An 11,876-nucleotide genomic window follows, 5' to 3' on the forward strand; every position below is an offset into this window, starting at 1 on the left:
ACGAACTATAAATGTTAAACAAGCATAAATGCGACCCGAAAGAAAACTTACAAGTTCATTCTCTTGTAGGCAGTATCGAGACCCGACCCAACTGAATGACGCGATTTCCTGCAAATTGCCCGACGTGCGAATGTCAGCCTTGACAGCCCTGGAAGCCAAGTGTAAGCTTAAATAAGTTTCCTGTGAGCCCTTACATCGCAATTCAGCCTCTTTTACGGCCTAAAGCCGACGCAGATGGCAAAATTGTGCTTTTAACTTTCAAGGCGTTTTCACATTGATGACGTGCTAAAAAAACGATACCCTTAATAAAAATTGAACCGCGTTCGGGTAACATATCAGAAATACACAAAAAGAATAAGGCAGTTAAACATATTTGAACTTATTTGAGATAAAAGCGATTAAAAGGTATTTATATTTTAATTATTCGGTCAAATTTTAGATTTGTTGCATTTCTGCAAACTTATCGGTACATTTTGTACGTTAAATAGCTTTGTTTCGCAAGTGCTTTCAATTGCGCTTGTATATACTCGCCAGCTATTTCAGCAGACGCATTCCATCGAAAACACATTAGGCGCAATGAATGAATTTAATGGGAATTCTCGGGATCCGCATTCTAAAGCCTGGCATTTAAAAGCCGTGCTGTTTGTATTGATGGCGTTCTGCTAACATGCCGAACCGTGAAGGAATCACGATCGTCTGTGACGTTTTTGCGGTATAAGCATTGAAATGCGGTCCAACTTGACATTTAAACTGTGCTGTGAAGCTTTGCCAGGTTTACAGAGACTAGTCGATTTTATCTGCTTATGTAATTATCGCATTATAGTATCTATTTTGATTAGGGTTCGTGCGGGCCTCAATGACGCAAAACAACAATGAATGACATGGGATGTGGCTTTTATTACACACAGTTATTTTAGATCTATCATGATAATAAGACAACCTATATACGTTTTCTGATCAAATACCCCTTCTGCTTGAAGTACCGCAATTATTTCAACAGAGAGTTTCGGTAACATTAGGTTATGCCAAAATAATAAAGCGAAATGTTGGCCACCTAAAACAATAACTTGATAAAAACGGCTTGATTGCTTTAATAGTGAATTATAGCGTAAAAAGCAATACGCCAAATTGGTGCTTGGTTTTATTTCGTTTATTCTGCATTAAGCTAAACGCAATACAAAGCGCGATAATCTGTGATATTTTGCTTACCAGGTTTTGAGCTGCAGGACGAATCTCATTGTTGTTTGATGGAATTAGCAAAAAAGGAAAAAGACACCAGGATTCTCACACTTGTAAGTCGCAAAATTTTACTCACTCAACACATTACAGTAACCTATTAAACCAAGCGGATTTTGCAGATTTTTAGGATTCTTTCACTTTCTTCTAAAAATCGAAACACAATCGAAGTTGTTGTTTCGTTATGCTGCCACCTTGCGGAAAGTTTAATGATTAGCAATGTCCTCAAGGAGGCGGTAATCGTTTGCTGGGCAAATCATATCGGTTTCGCCATGAAGGTAATCACTATTTCCCTATATTCAACGTAAAAACGTGAACTTGCTAGATTTAGGTAATATATAGGTGTAAAATATAGTGCGTGGGACGCATGGAAATAAATTAACGGTTATGTAGTTTCACTATTGTTATGTTAAAATGTTTCTACCGCCAAAAAGACACGATGAGCTGGTAAAAATCATTTTACTGGCGTGTTTTAGTGGCTAAATCAATAAAAAATTTTAGACTTGACTTTACATGGAAAATGGTTCGGCACGATACGATTAATGAGTGTTTAATCAGTTATCTTCTAAAATTTAAGCTATAATCGATAAAAGCGTTTTGCTATTTACACTACTTTTATATTTGAGTGTGTTTCTAGTTTATTAGTTTAGTCTGGGCTGTGTCGCACGTAGATGCTTGAATACAACAGACACGAATCGTTAGTAGGGTAATACGATACCTGAATCTTTCGGTAACCACAAAGAATTTCTAATGAACGTATGGTTAATCAACTAATAAGGAGAAAGTACCGTTTGTTAGATTCTAACCTTTTTATTTCGTTCCCTGTCTAGACGTCTTACGCTTAGGTGACGTACACTTATCAGCGCAATAGAAGCCTTAATTATTAAAAAAAGAGCAAATTTCGACAGACTTGTCAGCGACACGTCACTTCGTCGTCGTTTCGAATTTGCTTTGCGGCGGCGAAACAAACAAAAGCCGGCGCCGCCTTACAATGAACCGACGCCCTTCTCCCAATATCCGATTGTTGCACGTCTCTAATTTAGGAAAACGCGCCAATTTTCAAGGAAGGCGGCGATTGCTGCGCGATCAAGTGGATGCGAGCTGCTCGACGCATGTGCGGCCCCGAGCAGGACGGATCCAGCGATGAACTTAAGGTCTCCGTGGGCAGAGCATTACTTCAAATCGCGCCGTCCCTCTGCTCTTTCCAGGCTGGAAAAGGTTGGTTGTAAATGATTTAGGTCTTTTTGGCGGGGCGACGTATAAGGTATTTAGAGGTTCGCGTGTTGTGTTCCGCTAATATGAATTTGACACTAATAACTACGTTTTAGAATGTCTGATAAAATCAGATATGATGAGTCGTAAGCCTGGTGCTCAGCATTGTTGTTTGTCTGTAAAGCCTACAGCCCCAAGTGTATAGACCAGGGGTTCTTAAACTTTTTTTACCGCGGACCCCCACTTTTTTTTTGCTTCGCGCAAACCACGGCAGACAAGAATTTTTCTAGCATTTCCACTAGGCCTTCATAAACCCCCAAGGGGTCAATGGACCCTAGTTTTAGAACCCCTGGTATAGACTTAACTATTCTAGTTTAGAAGGAATGGCCTGGTGCCCATTCTGTTACATGACCTTAAAATGCGGGCGCTGATCGAGTTGTACTAAAGGCAAATTTTTAACGGTCGGCTTCCGACAGGTAACCAGACTAGACAAAAATGTTTTCCTTTTTTCGCAAAAAGGACGCAACGCGTTCGCCTGAAAAACAGACATACCAGCGGGGGGTTACCCGAATTTTTCGACTTTGTTTTGAGCACGACGGGTCGCCGGGGTGGTGTCAAGTTAACCAGCAGCGCCAGTTTCCGTTTTGCTCACTTTCCGACTCGAGTGCTTTTCCTTTTGGCCGCTGACGATGCGTCGCTAAAGACGACAGCACTTCCACGCTAGTGACGTCATTCCGGGAGGGTTTTCGAGTCCGAGACGTTGTTATCGTACTTCCATACAGCAGTTGTCCCATCTTCCTTCATCCACCCCTTTATATATCGTTTACGTCACGGTGGAATAAGTTGCTCGCATAGAGCAACATTATTTGGCTATTTTTCGTAGACCTCACTTAATACACTATGAGCGCTTGTCAAAATTTGCTTCGTAAACGTTTTTTGCTTTTTTGCACAATTTGACATTTCCCGGATATAGGTGATACGTGAACGATGTACAAAACCTCCGTAGGTAACGCAAATATAAAAATGTTCGAGAAATAATAAATTCAAGTTTGTTTTCCGGGCCACATAAGTCGCAGGTTTCCTTTTCCTCGTGAATAACAAGCTAAAATCCTGATTTTAAAGGTTAGTAGACAACTTCTAAAAATTAATTTATTTCCTTTTGAGACAAGAGTTGTCTTACACGCTCTTTAAGTCGACCTTTACACTCGCAAGCCGTTATCGAATACCTTAATTAAAACACAAAATCGGTTTTCATGACCACTTAAGTTTTTCATGTGCAACCGCCACGAAACGGCTTATCAGATTTTTGAGGCCAAGTACGTCAAAAGTCGGTTTACGTCGAAAGCTTGTTTGTGATGGAGAGCCGGGATTTGGATAATGGCGGTTAGCTCGTCTCAGTAGAGGTTAAAGGCGTCTATTAGGAAGCGGTGACATCATATAGCTCTGGTCTAATCGGTAGAATCTTATGGTGATTTTGGGATTCCCTTTCAAGGTCGGCCGCCGCTTACGCTCATAACTCAGTTGGTTTTCCGAAATGTGAAATGCTGTTATGTGGTTAACTTAATCGCAGTAACCGCGCACTCATCCGATTCAGGGATTTACTTCTTCGATCCGTTGAGTTTTTTTTTTATTAAAGTGTTGTGTTGAAACCGAGTATACGTTTTTTCCTTACGACTTAACACCATCTCGTTTTACCTCAAAAAACGTCAAATCCTGTAACCAATGTTGTTGTTTTACGAAAGAAAACGGTGAAAGACGATAAGTAAGCGGTAATTGTGACCAACACTGTAAACCTATTATATCACTCATTTTGAATATACAACGTGATGCTGGAAAACTTAAACAAGTAACACCTGTTAATATTACTTAAGCTTTCCTTTCGTTCAAAAAGTCTCTTGCACATCGCCTTCAGTATAGAAAGTTTCGATTTATGTAAAAATGTATTTTAATTTTTTAACAATTTGAAAAGAGTAAACAAGTTATTTAAGAACGCTTTCCTCTATAATCAGGTAATTAATTTTACAGTACAATAATTCGGTATAAGAATGATTTATATTTCGTTTCATGTCTAGTACACAAGTTTTGTCCACAGTTCTGCATTTCAATATTGTTAATTTTACGCAGATTTAAACAATAGAATTCACACAACAGCGTTACATCTGTACAGACCAAATTAAAAAAAATAATATGCATTGGCCTGTATATTGTGGGTATGGTTTGTCACATGTTATGTTACATGGTCTGGTGTCGCCCTAAATTTACCAAGTTTCTCATAATCTGCGTTTAAAGTTTTAAACCCAGATCCTATAGTAAAAACTGGCGCGCGGAATCCGGGCGCATTTTTAAAGGTCTAAATCTCAACCCGGGGCAATCCCAGGTTAGGTCTGCTCAATTAATTTCCTTCAATCTCCGTTCAATCTGTTTGTTTACGAACGCACGGACGAAGAACGCTGGAAAACTTACCGACCACAATCAGTGCTGAAGGGCCTGACATACTGGCCTGTACGGTCGAGATACTCATGTCGTGTTCTTAATATTATGTTGGACAGCACGGCAAAAGTTTGTTAACGTGAACTCATTAAAGTTGAATGATTCAGTTCAAGATAATATACTACATGGTTTTTTATTTGTAGTAGGTAATTATATTCTAACTTGTCGTAAATCCTCGCGTGGATTGTACAGCTACCCTGGTCCATTTGAATGTTTTAGGGCGTGTGTCCTCATTAAGTAGTTCTGATTTCCCTCAAAATCCAGGCGCAATACTTCAAATTTAAAAATAGAATAAAATTACCTTTACAAGTAACCTCATCCGTGCCAAATGCCCATATAACCCGCCTATAACCTATCCCTAACCCTAAACACTCCGGTGCCAAAACAAGGGCATTCAAACCACGGCGCTCAAGTCGGCGATGCCAGAAAGGCCAGTTTAAAGAGAATGTGTCCAATTGACCGTATCCAGATTTTATGGCTTATTCTGATGAGTTTAGATCTTATTTTGTTGGGTTTAGGTTTTATGTTGATGGTTTTCGGTCTTAGAGAAATCATATATTATTTGCTAGATATTATTTTTGTTTCCGTAATGATGTCAACTCGTGCATTTGCCCTGTTATTTCTTTGGCAATCAAACATTTGAATCAATACTGTCATTCCGTCCTAAAATCAAAAATTAAGCCGAGTTCCAACCTTTTCCTGTTTGCGAATTTGAGATAAAGCCAGATTTTGAATGCACTATTTGCCATACCCTTGCAACGTGATGTGGTAGTACAGCGCGCAAAAACGTATAAAACCAAGTTTTTCGGGATTTTCGGGTCTTCAAATTTGCTGCAAACAAGGATCAATCACATCCAATTTAGTTTCTGGGGCTCCTGCGGCAAGTGTAAAGCAAAACGACACCCGGGCCCTTCTCATTGGATTATCGGGCTTTAGCAGCCGTAATTGCCGGCTCATGTTGTCCGGTGGTTGTGTGCGCGCGCGTGTCACATTGCCTTTAATCGCTAACACGAGGCTGAAATGTGTGCGCGAAGAGCCGTGAAAGGAGCATTGATGACCGGGGTAAGTGGCCAAGTGCTCCCGTCACACCGCGGTCATCGTGATCGAGCGGATTTTTAGGGGCCGCCTCAGCTTTTCAGCTGCCTCCACTCGATGTATTTTCTGCCTGCATCTCAGGATAGGGCCGTTGCCCAGTCATTCTCGAACAATACAGGCGCCGGCCGGCAGTATTCAAGGGTGGGTCGCCCATATACGATTACGTAATGGAATTTTTGTATATTGTGCAAGCTGTTGTGTTTTCTGTTTTCGTTTTTTTTAAATCCACTTCTAAGGTTCCCGGTAAATGTTGCATTATAAAATAAATGGAATAAGTTTCTATTTAAATAAAATACTGATGATGCTTTTAAAAGCGAAAAATATTTATCGTGTAACATTCAAACAAACTGATTCACGGTATACCAAGTTCTGTACATATTTAGTCTTTCTCATTTACGTGCAACCAGAATCGTTTGTTTTTTACCATTCGGATTCAGAAAGATTCTATTATCGAACAGAAAATTCTGATAATTATGGTGAAGTTATTCGACAAGCTTTTCTTTACTTCACTAACAACGGTAATATTATCCCACACCATTCGAAAGGTTTACACGTTTTAACGTATTCTGTTTTGTGAGATTAAGGTAAACCTACAAATCATTAAAAAAAAGGTGCCACCCGCGCAAATATTGCGATGTGACCTCTCTGCAAGTGCAAAAAAAAATGTCTCTCGCGCAACCACGCGCAAGCCTTTGCGCCGTGTTTTCATTCGCAGCAACACACACCGACACGGAAAGATATACACGCCTCGGGATTCTTCCAAACCGAGATGCGCGGGTGTGGGGTAGGCGGTTGTTGCACACGTGTTATTGGAAGGCGAAGCACTGTACATCGGTGTCTCCCATCTAGACTCTCCCTTCTCTCTCCGCGTTGATCGTGTACAAAGTCTTGTTGTACAGGAGCTACAGGCGCAATCCGCCATCGCCAGCGCCACGCGATCAATCAAATTTAGTGTTACATTTTTCGACCGTGACTCCTGCACTGATGTAGTATGTCCTACCCCTGGGAGAGGGAAGTTGTTGACAGTGGGCGGTGTTTTTCTAGTGAGTGGCCCCTTGTTTACCTTCCGGCTTAATTGGGTGCCTTTAACCGAGGTATATTTAAACAAGTGTGACGCGTTACGGTTCTTCAGCACGTTGTTAAAAAGGTTTCTTAGTTGCGTTAAGTCCTTCCTCAAACTTTTAAAAGCCTATGGCGAACTATGCTCTAGAGATCTAGAACGCCTAAAGTTGCACAATATTGTAGGTTGCTCCGTATACCATATGGCTCAACAACAAACGCACGATAAATTGTTAATGTTTTTTGATGTAGAAAGCAATCCCGGCCAATTTCATAGATTTTTTTTTGTTTGCAATAAAATGAGCAACCCTAAAATACTAATAAGGCGAATACTGACCAGATTCTTACACGGCGTTCAGTTTCCGCCAGCCTTTATAGCCTTTTCCAAAGCAGTCGCTACCCTTCGTTAATTAGTTTGCGACAGCTATAGAAATATTACGATTATGTATTGTTTTCGTTAGTCACACAACGCTGCTTTTGTACCAGGATACCGAAAGTCTAAGTATAATTTATGCGCATTTTGGTATATGAAGCTTCTCCTAAACTCTTCCTTCAAGCCAATAACCTATTCCGACTGTGTTCATTTTTTTCTTTTTTGAGCCTATATTAAACCGGGCTGTACGAACCGTTAACGGGGGCATGCCAAGTTGTTGTTTTCCTCGCCGCAATGCTGTGTATTGTGTAAGAGGGGGAGAGGGCTGTCACCAAGCGCATAAAGGAAACCTCTCCAGAGCGAGTTTCCCGCCGCTGCCTTGCCTTTCTGTGGGCGCGCCCTGACAAAACGCGGGGAGTTGGCGCACGCCAGACCAATTCCTGGAATAGAAAATCAGCCCAACTTATGACAAGGCCCCTGTCAGGCGGCTTAGCGCACTTTACCTCGCGTCGTTGCGACCGCAACTGCATCCTTTGTGATTTTTCCCGCGTCGAGGAAACATCTCAAACCTCCCTTCTCGCGGCTTTGTTTTCGATGTCGTCGCAGTCCGCCGTCCAAGCAGAAAGGCCCCCATAAATCACTTGCTGCTGCATCGTGTGTTGCGTGGATTTACGACGTCCCGGTTGGCATTTTGTTCCTTGCACTTGTGTTGAATACTTGCCAAGTCGCCCGCCGCTCCTCGCAGTCTATTTTGTAAAACTAAACTACACAAGACGTAAAAGCGTTTTAGGTTGCTGCTTATGTTGAACCTATTTTTACCTGTTATAATTTAAAAGTTCACGAAACATTTCCTACAAATGACCTATTTTTTGGTTGCGTATATCTTTTTTCGATTTTTGCTTTAACTTACTTAATAGATAAGGATATTTTATTAAAACGTAAAAAAAACAGCAATGGTCTCGAAGTTTTTTTTCTTACTAAAAGAAAGTAAGTCGTGAATGTTTAGTGGTTCATTCTTCCTATTAGCTAAAAAGGCGGCCGGGAATACCTGAAATGTCAGTAATGTTCAGACCCAGTCTTCAGAACAACCATTCTCCCATAAGGAGACGGTTCTGCCACTTAAACTGCACATCGGCAGAAGGCCAACATTGCCTTTTTGGTCGTTGTGTAGGTAATAATATAGTGTCAGTAGTAGGTAATACTTTTAATATTTTTTTAGCCATTATACTGATGATAAAAAAGTAGCACCGGCTTGCGACACAAAGACCGCTCTTCCTAATTGCCAAGTTTTACTTTAATTGCAGTTGCTCCAGATCCGGACCTTTGGGTCCTGCTTTTTACCTTGCTGCTGGACGAAGACGAGAATGTGCGTTATGAGGCCTCTCACTTTGTACACTGGGTGGCGCAGCAGTGCGGCCACGAAAGCGGTAAGCAGTGTTTGTTGTGTTTCTGCTTGGCATCCCCAGCGCGAGAACAGGATTAAGGGCCCGGGCCTAATCCATCGAGCTATCTTTTTACGACGGATTAGCGTTGGCTTTCGGCGCTGCTTACGCAACACGATAACAGCCTAGTTTGTTTAAATGCGAATTGATGCTTTTTCTTCATTATGCATGTAAAATCTGGATACTAGTAGAACAAACCCGATAAAGTTACTACATCATGTACTGCCAATTAATGTATTTTGGTAAATGTATGTTTTAGTTGTAACCAAAATAATGTTGTGTTAAATGCATGCTGTAGTTATAAACAATATCCTGGTGTGTTAACCGTTAAATGCAAGTCATTCTTTAAACGAAAATTTGAGAATAAACGCGGGGTCGGAACATGTAGCAGGGGATACACATTTGTTTAGTGTCGTATTCAAAACAACGCTCCACTCCGCTGGTATACCGCACTTCGTCGTTTAAATTTTTAGTCGCATTTGCGTGCACCGAAAAAGAGCGATTTCAGATCGGTCCTGAATTACTTCGACCATCAATAACGCAGCTCAATTTGAAGCGTTGGCGAGCAGGGCTCTATCAAATCAGCTTACTTGTTTCGTTTGTTGCAGCTTACCTCTGCCTCGATTCGCTTGCCTTGGAAGTGGCCTTCGACTGTTTGGTGAAATTACACGCGAGCGCCCATCCGGAACGATGCCTAAATATCTTCAGTGATGTCATAAAAGCCTTCGGCGGCGACGAGGTGAGATTTTTTGTTGTTGCAAGTTTAAGCACAACGTCAACCTACGACCTTCACACATACCCTGGTATTTTCTTTTTTCCTGGTCATGATCAGCGGCTTGTTTTTGGTATTTTCTAAACTATTCGTGTAATGACATGCTCGCGTGTCAAGTTCCTATTCCTGCCCTAAGCCCAACAATTTTGCGGAAATGCCTTTCGACGTTTTTTGTTTGACAACGGATTGAGGGAAACGATGGTTTCCATTTAGTGTAAAATTTTACCATGATTCGTTCTTCTATCCTGTCAACTTTACTTAAGGGCGCATGACAATTTGGTATTTTAATATCAAATCCACTAGTTGTAACATCACATTGGATGAAAAGTCCAATGTGTAGATGCTCTGTTTTAAACTAACCGTCCCAATAAACCTACAAGTTGATATATAAACTGTCGCTACTAGGCATAGTAATACAAATAAAAAAACAGCTCCTCTGGTAATTTTTCGGTGATTTCAGCCTGGCGATGGCGACTAGCATAGGTTGCCGAAACGTTGGTAAAAAATTACAATTACGAGAGGAGCTGTTTTTGATTTGTACTACCAGTTTATGTACACTATAATTATTAAACGACAGTTTTTAATGACAGAAATTAAAGCGCATTTCTTGCTCGCCGATATATTTTGTCTTTTTACCTTTGAAACTGCTGGAGTGTAATTAAAGCGTATGTTTGGCACATGCCCGTCTTCCCCAAAGCTTTACTGGCCTTTCCAAGAATCAACCACCGATAAACGGGCAAAGTCGGCGCCAAAAGACACAACTGCAAACAACCTCTATTTGTCGCAGAGTTGGCGCAGGCCGGCGGTTGGAAAGCACCGCTTACAAGTCACGAGTTCGCCTTAACTGGGAGGGCGCATTCTCACCGGTTTGATAAGACGCAGATGCCCGCATCAGCATCAGCAGCACCACCACCATTGGCCAGCAGTTTTCTCTTGTTTCAAAAAGGGCTTTTCGCACTTTAACTAGCTAACGTTAAACTCGTGTGCGAGTGCCGGTCTTTTGTGTTGGATGTACCGATACTCTGTGAGCGAAACTCGATCGCTTGTTGTATTTGGCCAACTCGCAAGCGGGCCAGGCAGTTCGCCCGGTGACTAATGAACAAAGCTCGTCGCGCCCCGCCGCTGTTTTCGGTCCTAACATTGGCCCTGGTGCCCGGCGCCCCCTTTCAGACCTCCCTTCTTTCTTTAACCGTCCATGCGGGAACATTCGTTTATGCATTGAATTCTGCGAAGTGGCTGGCTGTTGATGCTAGGATGCCCGCTGTTGTTATTGCGCCGGCGCGTTAAGAAATCTCCTGCCGCTGTTCACCGGTTTCGCTGGCGCTTTTCTTTCGCGGCTCGAAATCTCCTTAACTTTGGAACGCTAATGGCCCTTCACTACTTAACTGGGCACTTTAACCGCCACGCGGGAGATATTCGTCTTGCAAAATGACGCTCTTTTTGCTCTAAATTAACTTGTATTGGTCTCAGTCTTACATATATAATTGTTAGAGCCTTTCAGTTTTTTTAACTATTCGATGTTTTTTTGTTCTTGTAGAAAGGTGGCGGTGATGATGTCGCCAGAGAGGCCCGCGTTTTTGATCGCGGCGAAACGAACACGTACGTCGAAGCTGACGTCATACAGATGCTGGTGGAACGCTTCAGGCTGGAGATCATCCGAGCGTGACCCAGCGGTTAAGGCCGCTTTACGGTAAGCTGCTTTACTTTTTGTCGGGCCATCGGCCGATCGATGTTTTGTATATATTTTCTTGCGCGGGCGGTTTTCGGTTGCACTTTGGCAGTAAGCGAGCTTATTCGGTTTTCTTTTAAAGCGCCGTACCGCGTGCTGGTTGTTGTCTCGTCAAATGACAAGGGTCTCGCAAAGATGCCATCGCGTAATGGAATCTGAACTTTTCGGGTATTTAAGAACGCAAAGACAAACACGGACGCCTGCGATTACTGCGCCTCCTTTCACCGCCGGTGTTTGGAGAATCAATTCTCAACCCGCAGAAAAACGAAATGTCAGCGATTGGAGAAAGCGACGCTACATAACAGTTCCGCGAAGTAGAACTTGGTCCGAGTTGTTTTTGCCCGGGCTCGTTACAAGGAGCTTGAGTGTTTTCTAAACTCGTAATGGACGCGCGTTAAACTGGACCACGGATGTGCTTCCGCCATTATGTAGCCGCCAGGCTTCAATTGCGCGCCAGATACGCATCTC

General features: G+C 42.1%; 1 protein-coding gene across 1 annotated transcript in view; it reads left to right on the forward strand.

Moving 5' to 3' along the window:
* Positions 1 to 11,345, forward strand: part of LOC146167880 (tRNA (32-2'-O)-methyltransferase regulator THADA-like) — a 29,075-nt gene extending 17,730 nt beyond the window's left edge. Inside the window, exons 31-37 of the mRNA XM_083386161.1 lie at positions 70 to 161; positions 1,213 to 1,292; positions 1,359 to 1,514; positions 2,280 to 2,454; positions 8,770 to 8,892; positions 9,516 to 9,646; positions 11,217 to 11,345. Coding sequence (XP_083242287.1) covers positions 70 to 161; positions 1,213 to 1,292; positions 1,359 to 1,514; positions 2,280 to 2,454; positions 8,770 to 8,892; positions 9,516 to 9,646; positions 11,217 to 11,345 — 886 coding nt within the window. The remainder of the gene's footprint in view (positions 1 to 69; positions 162 to 1,212; positions 1,293 to 1,358; positions 1,515 to 2,279; positions 2,455 to 8,769; positions 8,893 to 9,515; positions 9,647 to 11,216) is intronic.
* Positions 11,346 to 11,876: the final 531 nt, after the last annotated feature.

This window comes from Ascidiella aspersa, chromosome 1, assembly GCF_963924565.1.
Source record: "Ascidiella aspersa chromosome 1, kaAscAspe10.2, whole genome shotgun sequence".
In the NCBI taxonomy this organism is placed as follows: Eukaryota; Metazoa; Chordata; class Ascidiacea; order Phlebobranchia; family Ascidiidae; genus Ascidiella; species Ascidiella aspersa.